Genomic DNA, 20,877 nt, shown 5'->3' on the forward strand with positions numbered 1-20,877 from the left:
TATAGGAAGATAAAGGGTGGGGGGGGGGGGGGTGAACATTTGGAAGCTATTATAGCTATTTCTAGAAACAAGAGGAGGCTCTAGTATGTTGATGGGGTGAATTATTAATGAGCATAGATATGTTTTCCGTGACATGGTATTGTGATCAAGTAGGAAAATAAACATGTCATGAGACAGTCGTTGACCTTTGGATGATTGCTGTGACCCCATTCAGAAGTCTCAAAGTTTGGGGTAGTAGAAATAGTGAAGCAAAGGGCCAATATAATTTACAATAGAAGTGGAGGACATAAAGGATGGCGAGGACCCTGTACTATCATGTAAGAAGTTTATAACCTGATAGAGGATCTATGGGCAAAGTGTAGAGTTTTGTTTTTCTGTACTTAGGAGGATGTAATCGTAAGGTCCTTTTCCCATTTCCAAAAATATGGGACCAAGCCTTCTGATCATGGGGATGTTGGCAGGGGAGATTGTACCAAAAGGACTGGTTTCTGTACATACTTAATCAAAGAATGTCAAGGGGTGCAAAAAGGTCCCAAGCAGTGGCGGCCCATGCATTGAGGGTGCACTGGCACTGCCCCCCCTTTCCCTACAGCCGCCTCCCTATCTATGCGCCCGGCCCCATTGAGGACGGCGGACAAATGGATTCCTATGGCGGGGGTGGGAGTTTTTTTTTTTTTTAAGTATGTATTTTTTTTAAGTATGTGATTAGAGCCAGGGGCTCTAATCGGCTTCAAAAAATGGTGGGCTCAGGAGAGAGAGTGCGCGCTGATCCCACCCAATTGTGTGGCCATAGCGAATGAATTTTCTCTATCTTCACACTACAATGCCTCCCCGCCAATCAGGAGGCAGGTCGGTGAGACCTATTTTCCGATTGGCCAAAGCGCCAGGCAAACCTATTGGATGCCTAGTGGCACTTTGGCAAGCGAAGGAAGCATGAGAGAAGCGGACACCTCCGCCACTGCTGCTGCCCGAGTGTGCAGGAGAAGAGGAGAGTGGAGACACAGAGGATGCTCTTCAGGTAAGTGCCGGACCTCCCGTGGGGGTAAGGGGTTCTAGAGCTGCAGGGTGCAAGTGCCAGCTGCGAGCCCAGGGGGGGTGTGCATGTGCCAGCAGCTGCGAGCCGGGGGGGGGGGGGGGTGTGCAAGACAATTAGTGCTTTTTCTCTCAAATTTTTTTTATTGCCAGGGTATGTGGCTGCATTTGACGGGCACAAGTGGCTGCATTTGATTGGCATAAATGGCTGCATATGATGGGCACAAGTGGCTGCATTTGGTTGGCACAAATGGTTGCATTTGATTGCCACAAGTGCCTGCATATGATGGACACAAGTGGCTGCATTTGACGGGCACAAGTTGCTGCATTTTATGGGCACAAATAGCTGCATATGATGGGCACAAGTGGCTAAATTTGATTGGCACAAGTGGCTGCATATGTTGGACACAAATGGCTGCATATCAGTGCCCATCAGTAATGCCTATCAGTGCCATCTATCAGCATCCATCAGTGCCACTTAATAGTGACCATCAGTGCCACCTATCAGTGCCCATCAATGCCGCCTATCAGTGCCACCCATAAGTACCCATCAGTGCAGCCTTTCAGTGCCATTCAGTGTCACCTATCAGTGCCACCTATGAGTGCCCATCAGTGCCGTCTTTGCCCTTTTTTTAAATTATCTTAATGTGGATGCATAGTAAATCAGAGACTGGATTGGGGTCTCAGGGATGATGGAGTTGTCATCTGCTAGAAAGTATTTTGATAGTTGAACCTGGAGTGTTTTATTGAAAGTTAAGCCCATCTGGACTGGGGCTATCCCTGTTTCAGAGATTTGCCATGCTAGTTCTCGAGCTGTTTCTAATGCCGCGTACACACGACAGGACTTAAGTCCGGCAGACTTTCGACGGAGTTCTGACGGAGTTCTGACAGAGTTCTGACGGACTTTCCGAATGAACGGACTTGGCCACACACAATCACACCAAAGTCCGATGGATTCGAACGTGATGACGTATGACTGGACTAGAATAAGGAAGTTCATAGCCAGTAGCCAATAGCTGCCCTAGCGTCGGTTTTAGTCCGTCAGACTAGCACACACACGAGCGGATTTCTGGGTCCGGCAGAGTTCTGTCTGAAAAATTTGAAACATGTTCCATTTCTAAAGTCTGTCAGACTTTTGCAAATCAAAAGTCCGCTGCAGCCCACACACGATCGAATAGTCTGCCGGAATTGTTCCGTCGGACCTTTGATGTTGAAAAGTCCGCTCGTGTGTACGCGGCATAACATAGTTTTTTCCTCTGGCATTAAGGGCTTGTTCACACCACATCTATAGCATTACCCGCATTTTTGGATCCATATTCACGTGTTCCAGTGCGTTTTTTTTCCTCTGTTTTTATTTTGATACTTGAAAAATCGTTATTTTCATCAGCTGTTCATTCCAGTGCATTCCAATGTGTTTACACATGTTTTGATTGCACTTTTTTTGAAAGCACAGGTTGTACTTTTTTTGAAAGAACTGGACCTGACTGCACTATTGTAAACTTGGGCGTTTGGAATACATGGCAAACACTGTGCATGCATTCTGGGTGAGGATTAAAAATGCACTGGAAAGCATCTGGTGTGAACCAGCCCGAAAGTAGGGATTTTGAAGGAAGCAAAATAGGTTTGGATGTGTTAGGAATAGTGTTCTTAGCAGATCGCTAACTACTGGCAGTTATACACACTACATCTATACTCAGAAATATATTTTTTTTCCTTTAGGAGAGAATGTACCTGAAACAGAGCAACTGAGTGACAATGAACAGATTATTCCGGAAACGTGTGATGAGACCCCAGTTAATGATAATAACTCTTCTATTGTGATCCGAATCTCAGAGGAGGAGAGAAGGAAGTATGAGGAGGAGATCCGAAAGATGTACAAACAGATGGATGACAAGGTAGGTTGTTATGAAGTTGAGAAAACCATCCCCTTTGGAAAAGATGCATGTAAAGTAATTTCTATTTATTTTGTAGGATGATGAGATAAACCAGCACAGTCAATTAGTAGAAAAGTTGAAGCAGCAGATGTTGGATCAAGAAGAGGTAACACACAATGTACTTATAAAACAAATGCTGCAGTTATTTAAATATTACTCATGAATTTAGTTTAAAGTTCTCAGTCCAATAGGAGGAAACAACAGCCCATAAGATATTATTGGGGTGTCTGTACTGTGCTGTCATGTAGGATAACTTCCTCAATAGGAATAGAGCAGCTTTTGTTTGTAGGCATTACAAGAGATGTAGCTCAAAGATTGGACACAGCTGGAAAAAGGAACAGTTCTGTGGATCTAGCTGGCAAAAAGCTACAACTCTGGATTTCTGTTGTTTTGTGTAAATCTGCATAGGATTCAGACCTTTCTCAATGAGAAATTTGACAACAGTTTTATGTCATGGTTGTTAGTGGTAAAAGCAAGTCGATGAAGAGATCTCAGACCTTGCACTCTAAATAATTAAATTTAGTGAGATCAGTGGCATTACTTTAGAATAGAATATAAAAATACACCAGAGAACATATTTTGGTATGGCTTACAGTATTACATATGATAAAGAGGGTGAGAGGTTTGCTGAAGAATAGCATACTTAACAAACATTTTTTATATTCTAAAGTCCAGTCATGCTGATATTCCAAGTAACAGCTGGGTTTTAAAGCCTGCAATAAGCAAGTTGTCATCCCAGCTTTTAGTTGTTGGATATCTATAGAACCATTTTGCCACTTAACGTTATTCTGCCATGTCTAGCAAATTGTATAAAACTTAAATATTTGTACAGGTATGAGAACTTTGAGGTGCCTGCTAGTACCAGTAATGGTCTTCATATCAGTTTGTTTGTGCCCGGAAAGTCTCTTAGGCCCAAGACCAACATTGAGTTCGGGACCTTGACTTCTTTTAAAGTTAATATATAATAAAGTCACGTACTTCTGTTGCTACTCTTCAGACCTTTTCGTTCAACTGCCAAATGGTAGACCCTTTCTACCAGTAGAGGCTCTGGTGCCACTTAAAATCCTACTCTAGTCTTAGCCCTCCCAGTGCCTTTTCCTCCAGAAGGCCCATTGTTTTTTATTTTTTATTCTTATTAATACTAACTTTTTTCTGAAGTATTCGGGAAGTTATGTGATGCACAAGGACTCCTTTTTCTTCCAATATTCTACTGTCTATGGGCAGTCCTGGATGATGCATGTTTATACTGTGAATGGAGGGGCAATGTGTGGCAATGCCCCCTCAAGGAACAGACCTATGATGCTCTGAACTTACAGTATCTCCTCAATGTTTAGTGACTCTGGACATAATTCAACCCGGAGGACTAAAGACATCTTGTGGTTAAAAAGAAATTTTGTGCCATCACTCCCCAGGGTCCCCAGGCCTGATTTCGGCCATTTATGCCTCCCTGAATGGTCGCTCACCATCGGCACCCCTCTCTTATATGACTCAATGGGAAAAGGACCTTCAGCCCCCAGTAGACCCAGAGGATTGGAACAGGGCCTGGAACACGGTCGCCAAATGCTCGTTCAACACAAATACCCTAGAGGCCGCATATAAAGTAATGTTCCAATGGTATTGGGTACCTGCCCGCACAGCTCGGGCATTCCCTGGGAGTACTGACAGATGCTTCCGCAACTGTGGACAGCGAGGTGATGTTTTGCACACATGGTGGGCTTGCCCAAGGTTGGTGGGGTTCTGGTCTAGGGTTTTTGGCTTACTGCAGACACTCTTTCATCTAACGATCCGAAGGGACGCTAAGCTAGCTCTCCTACATTGCCCGGTTCCTGGCTTGCGCGGCCCTCAACAGAAGCTGACTACCTATCTATTTATAGCGGCCAGGCGGGCCATTGCCCAAGCCTGGAAGTCACAATGGGTAGATTTTCAAGGGGTTAAGACACGCATGACTGCTATATTACTTCAGGAAGGTATGTCCAGTATTGTCCATGATTCTGATGCTAAATTTCAAAAAATCTGGGAGCCGTGGATCTCCTATGAGTTCTCCGCGCTCCAAGCGACATGCCTGGGTTTGGTCTAAATTCTCCTGGCGGGGCGTCCGAGCGCGAGCTTCCCCCCCTCCTTTCCTCCCCCTTTCTTCTCTTTACCCTTCCTTCTTCTGTTCCCTATCTCTCTTCACTCTCCTTAGTAATCTCTCCCATTGCTAATAAAAACTGCTGCCACCCATGGACGGGGGTAGTAGGATAAGGGCTTACCCTCAGGAAACAACAAAGGAACGAGTTGTTTGGTACTGAACCAGTCTTGATTTTATCCCTTGCTCATTTCCCTTTCTTATCTCGAGTTTACTAGAAGTATACTGTGATGGTTTGCCCTTTGGGTTTGTATTCATGATTAGTGGCCCCTGTGAGGGCTCACAAGGAGTAGATTGCAATCTCTTGTTTATTACTGTTTATTCAAAAATTCTCAATAAACATATTGAAACAGAAAAAGAAATATTGTGGAGATGCTAATAATGCTAATTTGGAAATAAGTCAAAGCCCTTTATACATCCTGAGATTGAGATCCAAGGTCTTTGCAGGCACCATATTGTGTCTATTCCTTACCAAAAATGTTTGTTTAGATTTTTTTTCAAAAACTATAACTGTATCATATTTTTTCCACATGAAAGTCACTGTGATGCTACAGCATCATGATTTTACATAGGCTGCTAATTTTGTACTGTAAGCCTAATCCCTGCCACTCCATGAATTGTTTATTCTTCAAGTGGAAACGTACATATTGCTTATTGAAAGATACTCAGAATTGAATAAATGCATGCAAGGCATTACCAAAGGCTGGTATATGTACAAAATGGCTGCCAAAGAGCCTGCATAGAGGTCTTCTGTGATAAATAGTTTTTTTTTTTTTTTGTATGAGGTAGAGTTTACTTATGTACCTTCATACTACTCAGCTTCTAGCATAATAAAGATGTCTGGATAAATTACGTAAATTTGACACCATCTTCTGTGCAAACAGCTATTAGTATCCACTCGGGGAGATAATGACAAGGTGCAGATGGAACTGAGCCGCTTGCAGTCAGAAAATGATTGTGCCAAGGAAGAAGTGAAGGAGGTTCTACAGGCCCTGGAAGAACTTGCAGTGAACTATGATCAGAAGTCTCAGGAAGTTGACGAGAAAACTATACAGAACAAAATCCTCGCTGAGGAGCTGTCTCAGAAAGTTGTAAGTACACTATTGTAATTCATATTCTGACCACAAGATGGTGGTAGTATGCTGCTAGTGTAATATGAATGCAGTGATTTTTGTCTAGTGGTCCAGATGTGATCAGAAGCATGATTTCAAAGTAAAACACAAAGACATGCTTCCCTAGCTGCAGACCTAAGAGGAGATCATAATACAACTTATGCAATACCATGCTGACCATGCAGATGATGAGACTCACACAGAATAGAGGCCATGTGTGATTCAGCTACTGCCTTGCCTTCCGTAGTGCTTTATATCAGCAGGGGACATGTGTTCAGGGCCATAAAATATGTTCTGTAGTCAGAGATAAAAAGTATAACCTACTGTTTATATCAGTCGGCACAAGCTTTAGCTTTTATTTGTAAAATTTGACCCCAGAAAAGAGATAAGGATTTATACTGGTATGAATTATTAGGCCCACTTTAAGCATTAGCAGGACAATGCTTGCTGCCATTATATCACAAGATTGAATAATATTTGAAGTAGTTTCCTATTAGTATTTTAAGTGATTACATAAACATTTCTCTCCATTTCAGGCCAGCCTTTTGTCTCTGGAAAGTGACTTGCATCGCCTGCAGGAATTCAGCAGTCATCAACGCAAGCGAATTGCTGAAGTTCTCAATGGCCTCATGAAAGACCTAAGTGAGTTCAGCGTCATTGTCGGCAATGGAGAATTTAAACTGGTAAGTTACTGTAACATAATGTGTAACTGATTTCAAAACTAGCACTTTGTTCTGAAGCGTTGTCCCTGGTTCACCATAACATTCCACTATTTATACATGGTAGCTTGAACTACCATCCACATTAATATTCTCCTGGCTTTTTAATCTGCAAAACAAATGTTTAAAATCCAGAATAATATAGCTACCCATCTCATTTTAATTATTTGGGTATACAGTGTGTTAAAGAGGAACTGAACCCATTGCCTGAACTGTTTCCCAAAGCAGTTATTTTCAAGGTATGCAGTGAATGATAACTGTCACAGCTGCTTGTGCTCTCAACCGAACTGTCTGGTGTCATAATTGGCCACATGTGCAGCACCAGGGCAACTGCAGATCAGACATTGGTGGCAGCCTCCTTGACTGTACAGGATAGGAGGGTTTAGTTCTGCTTTAAGAAATTTGTCTGTGTAACAATTTTTTTACTCCTCCTTAAAGGAGAAGTACAGGCGTTTTGGCTGTACTACTCCTGTGGATCAGAGGAGTGCAGTTTGTTCTGCACTCCTGTGACCCATTTTCTACAGACAGAGGGCTAAAGCCTGCTTTTGGCTGATGTCACAGAGCTGGTTCAGGCTCAGATAAGAGCATGACAATACAGTTGGGATCCGCCCACATACCTGGGCCGGCACCAGGCTCAGCCTCTCAGCAAGTCACTGAGAGCCTGAGCCAGCCACTTCCCTCCCTTCACAGCCCAGCGCTCCAGTGAGCACAGAGGAGAGGAGCAGAGCAGAGAGCTGGTGGCTGAGAGTCGCCAGCTCTCTGCTCACAGGGCTTTGAGAACCGAGCGATCAGTGATATTTCATCACTTGGTTTTCAGTCTTAAAGCCGGCTGGGGACAGATGCAGCATCGGATCGATGCTGCATCCACCTAGGTAAGTATGATTTTTTTAAAACAAAAAGTCCAATTTCTCTTTTAATCAAGGTGAACCAGCAAATGTGTTGTACTTTCTTCCCCAATAAGCTTGTTCACACTTGTATGGAGACCTGTGGTTTTCTGCACTAAAAACCACAGGTCACCTCAAAGTTACACAGAAAATTATTGTTTCCTATGTACCCCATTCACACTGGAATGCAACCTTCAGGTGAGCTGTGGTGCAGTGCAGAAATCTGGGATATCACATTTCACCTGCAGCTCCATTTCTCTCTGCATTTCTATGCACCATGGCCGAGCTGTGGTGGATATAAATAAATAAAATGTCACCATATGACATTTCAATCAAGTTGAAAAAAAGGCCAGAACAAACACTACCTACACAGAAAAATTTGGAATTTTATTTTGCATGAAAGGCAAACCAAGCCTTTCTATACAATAGACAGTAAAAAGTACAACTGTAAAGCTGTAAATTATAAACAATAGTTTTGCCATACTGTGGCACAATATACGAGGGATATGTATATATTGAGGAAGGGGAGATTGTCACATACTCCTCATACCCTGAAGTAATGATTTCTTAAAACAGAACTAAACCCATCAATTTACCAAAAAACAATTGCATTCCTGACAAATGTCCAGAGTGTAACTGTCACATTGGTTGTGCTCTCAACCAAACTGTCAAACCATCAAATGTGTGGTGTCCTAACTGATCACATGTGCAGTCCCATGGCAGTTGCAGGTCCCACGGAAGCTAAGATGGCAGCTTCCTTGGCTGAAAAGGATAGGAGGGTTTAGTTCTGCTTTAATGATGGATTGAAGGCAAGTTGAGAATTTGCTGGTAGTGGGGTGGCATTTCAGATGGACATGTTTTCTTGCCCTGCTTGGACAAAGCACAGGCAACACCAATGATGCTTCTACCAAAAGATCTTTCCCCAAATGTGAAAGTTTACATGTGAAGAGCATAGTTGTGCCTATTGAGGAGAGAGATTTGGCAAGGATAATCCTCACCAGCTAATCAACTTTTACCTGGGTAGGCATGACCAAGGGACTTCTGCTATGGTCATTGGAGAGGCCTACTAAGATATGAACATTTTCTGAACGTTCACAGCTGGGTGAAAGTTCTCTGAGGTCTGTAGGCACTTTTAGACTTTAGGCTTATTATATGGTTGGCTTGGGCTTTTAAAATATATCCCTTTTTGTAAAAATTACTCATTGACATTACATTGTAGCCTGTGGAAATCAGCGGGGCCATAGAGGAGGAGTTTACTGTGGCTCGTCTATACATCAGTAAGATTAAATCTGAAGTGAAATCTGTGGTGAAACGGTGTCGCCAGCTAGAGAATCTTCAAGTTGAATGTCACCGCAAGATGGAAGTTACTGGACGGGAACTGTCCTCGTGCCAACTGCTTATATCACAGGTATGGCCGACCTCCCTTATAATTAACTGGATTGTACACATTCCCTTTTCATCCTATTAGGGAATTTCTGCATAAACTACTCTTTATAATAGTTAAAAAAATTAGCATTGAATATTTATGCTGTGCTCTAAGAACTCATGATGATCTATTATAACAGAATAATAAGATTATGAGATGCTGGTGACCAGATGAAGTTTAGGTGGACAACGTTTAAGTATCTCCAAGAGATAATGTTTTCAACATTTTTCTTCTCAAGTGTGAGTTTATATGATGAAACCTTAAAACATGATCTGTTCTTGATAACTGAAAAACACTATTGTAGAATGAAAAAAGGAAAAGAAAACTTAGGAGTGTATTCATAAAAAATCTGCATAGCAGTTCCTCTATTAAAACTGCAATTAAATGTGTACTGTGCAAATGAGGAGAAAATAGAATGTTCTCAGACTATATTTGCTTCAGATTGAATGTGTGAATGAGGAAAATACTGCATTATGGCCATCAGATGGTGCTGAGTAGGGATGAGCTCAGACGTGTTCGCATTGGAACACGTGCAGAGCCCGCCAGGAAGTGAGCGCAGCGCTGCGCTAATCACAGGCAGTGAGAGATTGCCCGATCTCTGCTGCCACGCATCGGGGCAATGTCTCACTGCCTGTGATTAGCGCAACGCTGCGCTCACTTCCTGGCGGGCTCTGCACGTGTTCCATGCGAACACGCCTGAGCTCATCCCTAGTGCTGAGTATAATAGAAAATAAATATGCTCAACAGCTCCATCTAGTGGTCAGTGTGGTATTTTTCCCATTAACGCATTCGATCTGCATATAGTATAGCCTGAGAATTTGTCTCACTCGTCCAGAACAAATTTACCTGCATTTTCAATGGACAAACAGCTATGCAAATCTTTGTATAAATAGATGCCTTAGTATTAGTATGATTCGTTTTATCATTGTATTAATGAAATTAATAATGTTATTCATAATTGTGAACCAGTAGTACAGTGCTATGTGAGCTACCATTGCTGATTTTGAATAAGCATGTTCCAGGGCTGTATAATACACAATCAGATCTTACAATGAGCTGCTACCTAAGATCTTAACATTGCGCCAAGGAGAAACCCAATTCGAATAGAGTAGCCACTTTAAGAACAATAAGTATAATAAAACAAAGTCTAAAAAACATAAGTAAAAGGTAAATAGTGGCGCTAAGTAATGCAATAACACAAGCATAAATATTACATACACAGTGAGTGGTACTATGCAAACACTAAACACTAAAAAGAAATAGTCCATATACTATGATAACAATAATACTGGGTGTTATCTACGTGATAAATATTCAGTTGATAGACTGATCCGACACCGCTCCCTGTGATCAACACTGTGTCTCCACTTCCCTCTTGTGTTTGGCATATCAAGCAATAGACCCCTCAGGGTTATGAATATCCCATCAAAAACATTCCAAGTATCCAGAGACTCAAAGGTATCTGTAATATGTGGAGGAAAATGAAACTCCAAATAGTGTACTAACATCAAACAATGGAATTTATTAAAATCACGTAGCCTAATGGTAATACACTTACAAGAAGGCAAAATAAAACTTGCATTGGTATGGTGTGCAGATGCCAGAGATACCTAGTCACAGCGGACATAGGTTAACCACTTTCAGAACGGAAGATTTTCCCCCTTAATGACAGGCCATTGTTTGCAATATGGCACTGCGTTGCTTTAAATGACAATTGTGCAGGCGCACGATGTTGTGACCATGCATCGCGGCGATCGTTGTTGCGGGGTGTCAGTCTGACACCCGGCAACTACGATCTCGGTAAAGAGTCTCCGACGGAGACTCTTTACCACGTGATCAGCCGTGTCCAATCACGGCTGATCACAGTGTAAATGGGAAGAGCCGGTGATCGGCTTTCCCTCACTCGCGTCTGTCAGATCGTCTGCTCCTCTGACAGGGGGGGTCTGTGCTGATCGATTATCAGCACAGCCCCCCCGAGGATGCCCACACTGGACCACCAGGGACGCCACCAGACCACTAGGGAAAAGGTAATCCTCCCTAGACCACCAGGGATGCCAGTCAGCACAATGGATGCCAATCAGTGCCCATAATGGATGCCAATCAGTGCCCACAATGGGCATCACTGATTGGCATGCATTATTGTTTGGCACTGATTGGCATCCATTACTATAGTATAACACCAATGCCGCCTATGAGTGCCCACCTGTGCCGTCTATCAGTGCCCACCTGTGCCGCCTATCAGTGCCCACCTGTGCCGCCTATCAGTGCCCACCTGTGCCGCCTATCCATGCCCACCCGTGTCCATCTGTGCCGCCTATCCATGCCCATCTGTGCCGCCCATCCATGCCCATCTGTGCCGCCCATCCATGCCAATCTGTGTCAGCTATCAGTGCCAATTTGGGCCACCTATCAGTGTCCGTCTGTGTCGCCCATCCGTGTCGCCAATCCGTGCCACCTCATCAGTGCCACTTCATTGGTGCCACATTGGTGCCCATCAGTGCCGCCTTATCAGTGCCCATCAGTGTAGCCCCCATCAGTGCCCATCAGTGAAGGAGAAAACGTACTTATTTACAAAGTTTTGAAACTGAAACAAAAAAAAACATTTTTTTTTTCAAAATTTTCGGTATTTTTTTATTTGTAGCGCAAAAAATAAAAACCGTAGAGGTGATCAAATACCACCAAAAGAAAGCTCTATTTGTGGGAAAAAAATGATAAAAATGTAATTTGGGTACAGTGTAGCATGACCGCGCAATTGTCATTCAAAGTGCGACAGCGCTGAAAGCTCAAAATTGGTCTGGGCAGGAAGGTGTTTAAGTGCCCTGTATTGAAGTGGTTAAGGTGCCAATGTTCACCTCTGGCGATTTGTGGGAACGAGCGAACCTGACACATTATAATGACAGCTGGTCGGTAAGTGGTTAAACACCGAATTTCAGCCAACCAACACGGCAAACCACACAGAGCATCACTTCCAGTGATGCGTATACGTCACTTCCGGTTGCCGTACAGCCACGTCCCAACGCGTTTTGTCATTGCGACTTCGTCCTGGGATTCCAGGGCTGACATCCTTATCCTTCCACATTAACATAATTCAATGAGAGTGCAAAACAAATGTCCAAGAGTGCAATTGGCTCGAAATTTCCATTACATTTAGCAGACTGCAATCTTTGTCTCTCTATCCTATACACTACTATAGTACCATTGTATTCTAGTGCTTTAAGTGACATCAGATTTAAGACTACCACTGAGTTCATAACACAAAGTAAGAATATAACGTGGCCTTCTCTTTTGTTTCACAGCACGAGGCTAAGATTAGGTCTCTGACAGAGTACATGCACAGCGTAGAGGTGAAGAAACGCCAGCTGGAGGAATCCTATGATGCTCTGAGTGAAGAAATAGCCAAAATGCAAGCTCAAGGTACTCTGTAGATATCAGTCACTTTTTTAAGTATACTGTGACAGATGAAATAGGAGATTAGAGAAATGTAAAATAGATCAATATGTTTCTGTAAAAGAAAGTTGGAAGTCTTGCCCACAGCAGCCAACCCCTTGCTTACATATTACTTATTTTTCAGCCTGAACTAGATAAATGACAATAGAAATATGAATGATTCGGACAACGCATCCAATTTCCTTAAAATTATTATCCTAATGGACAATGTGCTCAATTTGACTATCAATATCCATATCTGCATGAAAAAAAATTACCGGCCATGTTGGAAAATTTTGTTTGAGCGAATGATTTTCTAAACATGAGTAGTAAAATTGATAAGAAAAAAAAAAACATTAAAAGCATAAAGTGCATGAGCCTGTCAAGAGTTTAACCCAGATTGAACAAAAAGTGATACTTTAAAGGGTAACTCCAATTTCGTGGGGGAAAAAAAATAGAAAATAAAGAAAAAATAATATAGCATATACAATTGCGATACAAGTCATTTTGTAATTGAATGTTATTAAAAATTACTTTTCATTTTCAAACTGCAGCTCTGTAATTTTCTGTAACATGCAATACAATATGGCTACCTGGAGGTGTTCTGTACACAGAATGTGTATAGAATGCCCCCAAAAACATAATTTCCTGCTTGTGTGATTGGCTCACTGATTTTCCCAGAAGTCTGCACTAAGATACAAGTCAGATTTCAGGCATCCCCTGGAACAAAAATGTAATTTTTGGTGAGATATTCCCAAAGGGAAATCAGGGAAACAAGGGTGTCCAAACTTTCTAAACAAAGGGTCAGATTACTGTCCTCAGACTTAGGAGGGGGTCGGACTGTGGCCTTTGGGAGTAGAAAAGGTCCCGGCATCAGTGGAAATAAACAATTCCCCACCTTTGGTTTCAGCGGGAGGAATGGTGCCCCATTGTTGGTATAAATGGGATAAATAGTGTCTCGTCATTGGGAGGAATTGTGTACCACTATTGGTGCCATTGGGAGCCATTGTTGGTTTCATTGGGATGATTTGTACCTGATCATTGGTCTTATTGGGAGGAATTCTGCCCCTTCATTGGTGTCAGTGTGGGGGGGGATTATGCCCCATTGTTGGTATCAGTGGATGAAAATAGTACCCCAAGGGCCAGATAAAAGAAAGCTGCATTTGGCCCCCAGGCCGCAGTTTGGAGACCACTGGTCTAAAGGGATGCAGGCCCAGTAGCTTACCTCATCAGTGCCCTGCAGGTGCAGCAGTTGATTGACATTATGAAACTACTTCCATTAGATTCACTTTCTCACATGGACACATTGACAATGTCACCCAGAGGGGAATATTTTTTTTCTCAACAAAAGCGGAGTTACTCTTTAATGCTGAAAACAAACTAAAATATGCAGATGATAGGTGGGAAATCTTTGATACAGTGTTGGGTGAATCAACAATCATTTCTATTTTCAAATGATCTTTCATTAAATTTTTTAACCATCTATGGCCAGCTTGAGTCTTAAAAGGACAATCAAGTCTATGTCTTAAAGTGACAATAAAGCTCAACAGACTTTAGAACTACTTTAAAGTTGTTGTAAACCCTTACAAACCACTTTGACCTACAGGTAAGCCTAGATTAAGGCTTACCTGTAGTTCCAAGAAATATCTCCTAAACCTATACGGTTTAGGAGATATTTACCTGAAGACAGCCACCGCTGTCTACGGCGATATGCCGCGAGTGTCGGCTCCCGTGCGCATGCGTGAGAGTGACGTCATCGCTGCTCCGGCGAATCAAAGCGCCGGAGCAGCGAGACCCACCAAGACCCACCAAGAAGATAGACACTCGGAACTACAGGGGACAGCAGTGACTTCGCTGGCTCCTGTGTCAGGTAAGTGACACATAATGGACTACTATGCGATGCATAGTAGTCCATTATGCTTTACCTTTGCAGGGAATGAAAGCGGAAGTAAACCCATCAGGGTTTACTTCCTCTTTAAGTTTTAATAAATTCCTTCCAAGGGAGTCATTTCATTAAAACCAAGAAAAGAAAGCACAATATTGACAATGATATTAATAGCAATTAATAAGGCGTCACCTTGCAAATTATGGAAAAATGAAAGAGAAATTCTTGCTGGGGTGGCGGCTATGACAGCTTATATTTTGCGCTAATTTTCTTCTTTTTTTGGGGGTTTTTATTTAGCTTCAGCAAGGTTGTGTTAGCAGCTACTGTCGTTTTGCATTGGGGTTCCATTCTAAATGAATGGTAGTGCAAAGCACTGTACCAGGCAAAGTGTTGGGGGTTAAAAGGCATTGTGGTAATGTCTGGTAAAATGTGCATTGTCTCAGCGGATACTTGTGAAGCCAGCCTATTGATGTGTCTCGCATTGTTAAGATGCCACATACAATCAAGCATCGTTACCACACTTAAAAAATATGTTGCCCCAACATTTCATATTCCTGACATGTTTCTGTTGTACCATGTACTTGTGTTAAAAAGTATCCTGTTCTTTTTGTATTGCTTCCTTTTTGTTAAATCCCTGATGATCCAGCCAGGCCCCCTGCTTTCCTATTTTAAAGTAACCACACTAGGCATGAAAGCACATCCATCCCAGCATAGCCAGTTTTCTGGCTGTGCTAAGAGAACTGCCTGCTTATTTTAATATATATAGATACTATTCTATTCTATTCTATATCACTTAGAAAAAAAGGTATTTATAATGCTATATATATATATATATATATATATATATATATATATATATATATATATATATATATATATATATATATATATTTATATATATATATAGTTGTGCTCATAAGTTTACATGCCCTGGCAGAATTTATGATTTCATGGCCAGAAAAACTTTATGTTCACTCATGGTTAGTGTTTGGCTGAAGCCATTTATTATCAATCAACTGTGTTTACTCTTTTTAAATCATAATGACAACAGAAACTACCCAAATGACCCTGATCAAAAGTTTACATACCCCAGTTCTTAATACTGTGTATTGCCCCCTTTAACATCAATGACAGCTTGAAGTCTTTTGTGGTATTTGTGGATGAGGCTCTTGCTCTTTATCTTCTCAGATGGTAAAGCTGCCCTTTCCTCTTGGCAAAAAGTCGACAGTTTCTGCAAATTCTTGGGCTGTCTTGCATGAACTGCACATTTAAGATCTCCCCAGAGTGGCTCAATGATATTGAGCTCAGGAAACTGAAATGACCACTCCAAAACCTTCACTTTATTCTACTGTAGCCAATGACAGGTCGACTTGGCCTTGTGTTTTGGATCATTGTCATGTTGGAATGTCCAAGTACACATGCGCAGCTTCGTGGCTGATGAATGCAATTGTTCCTCCAGTATTTTTTGCTAACACACTGCATTCATCTTAATGTCAGTTTTTACCAAATTTCTGTGCCTTTGTCGCTCACACATCCCCAAAACATCAGCGATCTACCTCGTAGGAATGGTGTACCTTTCATCATAGGCCTTGTTGACTCCTCTCCAAATGTAGTGTTTATGGTTGTGGCCAAAAAGCTACATTTTGGTCTCATCACTCCAAATATCTTTGTGCCAGAAGGTTTGAGGCTTGTCTAGGTGCTGTTTGGTGTATTGTAAGTGGGATACTTTGTAGCATTTGCATAATAATGGCTTTCTTATGGTGACTTGATCATGCAGCCCATCTTTCTTCAAGTGCCTCCTTATTGAGCATCTTAAAACAGCCGCACCACATGTTTTCAGAGAGTCCTGTATTTCACCTGAAGTTATTTGTAGGTTTTTCTTTGCATCCCAAACAATTTTCCTGGCAGTTGTGGCTGAAACTTTAGTTGGTCTACCTGACCGTGGTTTGGTTTCAACAGAACCCCTCATTTTCCATTTATTGATTAGAGTTTGAACACTGCCGATTGGCATTCTCGATTCCTTTCCTTCCTTTGTATATCCCTTTCCTGTTTTATACAGTTCAACTACCTTTTCCCACAGATCCTTTGACAATTATTTTGCTTTCCCCATGACTCAGAATCCAGAAAAGTCAGTGCAGCACTGGATGAAAGATGCAAGGGTCTGTCAGGAGTCCAGAAACTCATTGACCTTTTATACACACTCACTAATTACAAACAAACAGATCACAGGTGAGGATGGTTACCTTTAATAGCCATTCAAACCCCTTTGTGTCAACTTGTGTGCATGTTATCAGGCCAAAATCACCAGGATGTGTAAACTTTTGATTAGTGTCATTTGGGTAGTTTCTGTTGTCACTATGATTTAAAAAGAGTAAACACAGTTGATTGATAATAATGGCTTCAGCCAAACACTAACCATGAGTGAAAGAAATGTTTTTGTATTATTGTTCACACTCTCTGAAAAATGGCCAAGGAATCATAAATTCTGCCAGGGTATGTAAACTTATGAGCAAAACTGTATACACAAATATTTTGCCTTTCGTTTCTATTTTAAACTGAATGGGTTGTATACGGTTTCAAATATATTTTAAAGCAGAAGTACAGCCAAGTCCCCTGAAGTCCACTGTCTGCTGACATCACAGAGCTGGTCCAGGTTCGGACAAGATTGTGACAATGAAGTTTGGATCTCTTCACATGCCTGGACCGGCACTGGGCTCAGCCTGAGCCAACCACTCCTGCCCCCTACAGCCCAGCGCTACAGTGAGCGTGGGGGGGGGGGGGGGTCACACAGTCATCAGCTCTCTGCTCAGTGAGCTGTGAGAACCAAGTGATCAGCAGTGTTAAATCACTTGGTTCTTAGTGTAAGGCCGCGTACACACGCGGGGACTGTTCGCCCAACTTTGTCCGCTGAACAGTGTTTCGGCAAACAGTCCGCTCGTGTGTGGGCTTTCAGCGGACAGTTTCAGCGAACAGTCCGCTGAACAAGGTTTTTCGGAAATTCCGAAAAACTGTCCGCTGAAACAAAGTTTCAGCGAACAGTCCCCTCGTGTGTAGGCTTGTTCGCCAAACTAAGTTCCGCGCATGCTCAGAAAGGATTTACACGCCGAAAGTTATAATGCAGTGTATAGGACGTCGTATTTTTCGTCCCGTCGTACGTGCCGTTCACGTCATCGCGCACGGTTTCAGCAAACTGTTCGTTCGTCGTGTGTGGCCATGTCCGTCCATGCTAATTTTGAGCGGACTGTTTGCCGAAACTGTTTGACGGACAAAGTTGGGCGAACAGTCCCCGCGTGTGTACGCGGCCTTAGAGCTGGTGGGGGGACAGATGCAGTATCAGACCAATGCTGCTTCCACCTAGGTAAGTAGGATTGGAAGAAAAACAGATTCTCATATTTCTCTGTATTTTACAGGAGTTTTCTAATTCACAGTTGCCTCATATAGGCAGAGGTAAAGCTGCAATGCTTCTCTGCACACTATAGATGGGCCAGGGGGTGTGTGCAAGTACATTCCAATCTGTAAAATCCTCTTATAATAAGTGATAATGGCAGTTTCTGGGCTTGTCATGTCTTTGTTTATTACAGGGTATTCTATGTGATATTTTCATCTTGTCACAATAAATGATACATGTAAGAGATGTTGTAATTCACTGAAAATGATGTGTAACCAGCAATGTCACTTTCACTTGGCAGAAAATGTGACTGAAGTAGCGACAAAGGAAAAGGAGCAGGATGTGGTGGAAGCCCACGAGGTTAAGGTCAGCATTCTAGTGTCACTAGTTAAAGAAATGTGTCATAAATATAGTAAAGTATATTGATGACATATCGCACATATATTCTAGAACTGAGCTCTAATCTGAATAGAACATACACTTTCTCATTTTCTATTACTCTGATCATCACATTTATAAACACATTCAGAACAATCTGTGGTAAAGAACTGATAACACCACACTGGGTCTTGTTTAAGAAAGCATTAAAAACTAGAACGGTCTGTGCTGCCCATAGCAACCAGTCCGTTTTTCTATTTCATTAATTAAAGCACAAATGGATTAATGTAATTGCTTGCTATGGTTAACCATCCAAAGAATTGGCTGCACACCAAAGACATTCAACTCCATCCAAGGATTATTGCAATTACAGCACACTACTCACGCCCACCCAAAGCCATACCACCAACATGTTTCAGCTGGGCTTAATCATGGGGATCATCATGCTGTTGTTGCAATAAACCTTGGCTGGAGTTGAAACTCTTCCATGTGCCGCCCTTTAGTTGGATGGTGGACTACAGTGGAACAACAGCGGTCTCCAGGGCCTTGGCACCATTGGCACCCAGCTGATTGATTGATCCTCAAGGAGGATACAGGCTGACCTGTGAGAGGTGAAAGGGGTAGGGTTTGTCAAACAGTATGCTTGCTATGTTTAATACACACAGATCTTCCTTCATGGTAACAAGTATCCGGCCCAAAAATGTAACTAGCATTAACAGAGCAGTTTTTTTTAGTCCCCCTGAAATATAATTTTATTATCTATGGATCCTGCCAATAGATCTATTACTTTTCTGCTTATTTTAACTGAGTCACAACACGTTTTGTCTCAAAATTGTACAGTAATTTTGTCATATTGAGGTTTTTTGATAGCTCTGAAAAGGGATCTATGGGCAATTGCTTTTACAGGCAGCTCAGATGTAATATGATGGACACATCTTTTTTTTGAGTGGAGGAGGAGACCTGTAGAACTGCTTTGCAATTGCATGCAGTGAATGCAGTTGCAGAACGGTCTGCCAGTACTGCCTGCCAAAAGGGACTTGTTGTATTACATTCTCCGCAATGTGATCACAGCAGTATGTTCTGGCAGGATCAACAGATAATAAAACTATGTTGTCACCATTAGACTATATATCACTGAACATTGAACCCCTATTCACCTTAAAAGCCAAAACTGAAACACGGGCCAGACTGCCTTTAACCACTTCCCGACCAGCGCACGACGATGTACGTCGACAGAATGGCACGGGCAGGCATATTGGCGTACAGGTACGTCCAATATTCAATGCCGCCCTGCCATCGGGAGCGCGCCGCCGGCGGCGCGCTTCCGCGCTGGTCGGGACCCCCGTGAGTCCGGTCGCGGGACCCGCGGACTCAATCGCCGCGGGCATCCCCGCGATCGTCTCACGGAGCGGCCGAATGGAGGAAATGCCGTGTAAACAGCATTTTTCCATTCTGCCTAGCAACTAGTGACGCTGATCTCTACTCCATGTTATTGGAGCAGAGATCAGTGTTCACTAAATGAAAGCCCAACCCCCCGCACAGTTAGTAACACACCCCTAGGAACACTTAACCCCTACACTGCCACCCACTGGTTAACCCCTTCACTGCCAGTGTCATTTACACAGGAATCACTGCATTTATATAGCAGTGATTACTGTATAAATGACAATGGTCCCAAAAATGTGTCAAAAATGTCCAATGGGTCCCCCACAATGTCGCAGTCACAATAAAAATCGCTGATCGCCGCCATTACTAGTAAAAAATAAAAATAAAAAAAAATTATTAATAAAAATGCTATAAAACTATCCCTATTTTGTAAACGCTATAACTTTTGCGCAAACCAATCAATAATCGCTTATTGCGATTTTTTTTTACCAAAAATATGTAGAAGAATACTTATCAGCCTAAACTGAGGGAAAAATATGTTTTTTTATATATTTTTGGGGGATATTTATTATAACAAAAAGTAAAAAATAATGCGTTTTTTTCAAAATTGTCACTCTATTTTTGTTTATAGCGCAAAAAATAAAAACCGCAGGGGTGATCAAATACCACCAAAAGAAAGCTCTATTTGTGGGAAAAAAAGGACATCAATTTTGTTTGGGAGCCACGTCGCACGACCGCGCAATTGTCAGTTAAAGCGACGCAGTGCCGAATCGCAAAAAGTGGTCTGGTCTTTGACCAGCAAAATAGTCCGGTCTGCAAGTGGTTAAAGAAGAAGTAAACCCTCTCTTAAAAAAAACAAAAAAAACAATCGGTTTACAACCACTGTAAGGGTTATTGGTAGAATCAATTTAAGAGGATGTTACTGCCCAAAATTCTGTATATTCTCTGGCATTCCCCTGTATATATACCCCTTCAGTTCTTTAGGATTTTGGACACCTTACTTCAGTCCTTTTTCTTGGGCGATAGCAGACATAAACTACAATTGATAGAACCTGACAACCTTAGGGGATGCAGCATTCCAAGACTTTAACCTATATTATCTTGGTGCACAACTGTCTAATTTATATCAAACAGATCCGCTTTATCCCTAGTTTGCAAATCATCCACGTCTGCCACACC

General features: G+C 42.2%; 1 protein-coding gene across 3 annotated transcripts in view; it reads left to right on the forward strand.

Moving 5' to 3' along the window:
• Positions 1-20,877, forward strand: part of KIF5A (kinesin family member 5A) — a 232,420-nt gene that overhangs the window by 152,863 nt on the left and 58,680 nt on the right. For all 3 annotated transcript variants that reach the window (XM_077483606.1, XM_077483607.1, XM_077483608.1), the window contains exons 12-18: positions 2,752-2,927; positions 3,004-3,072; positions 5,979-6,185; positions 6,743-6,889; positions 9,029-9,217; positions 12,532-12,649; positions 18,236-18,300. In XM_077483606.1, coding sequence (XP_077339732.1) covers positions 2,752-2,927; positions 3,004-3,072; positions 5,979-6,185; positions 6,743-6,889; positions 9,029-9,217; positions 12,532-12,649; positions 18,236-18,300 — 971 coding nt within the window. The remainder of the gene's footprint in view (positions 1-2,751; positions 2,928-3,003; positions 3,073-5,978; positions 6,186-6,742; positions 6,890-9,028; positions 9,218-12,531; positions 12,650-18,235; positions 18,301-20,877) is intronic.

The sequence above is a fragment of the Lithobates pipiens genome, unplaced genomic scaffold (genome assembly GCF_037356315.1).
Source record: "Lithobates pipiens isolate NorthernLeopardFrog02 unplaced genomic scaffold, aLitPip1_a1.2 Scaffold_16, whole genome shotgun sequence".
In the NCBI taxonomy this organism is placed as follows: Eukaryota; Metazoa; Chordata; class Amphibia; order Anura; family Ranidae; genus Lithobates; species Lithobates pipiens.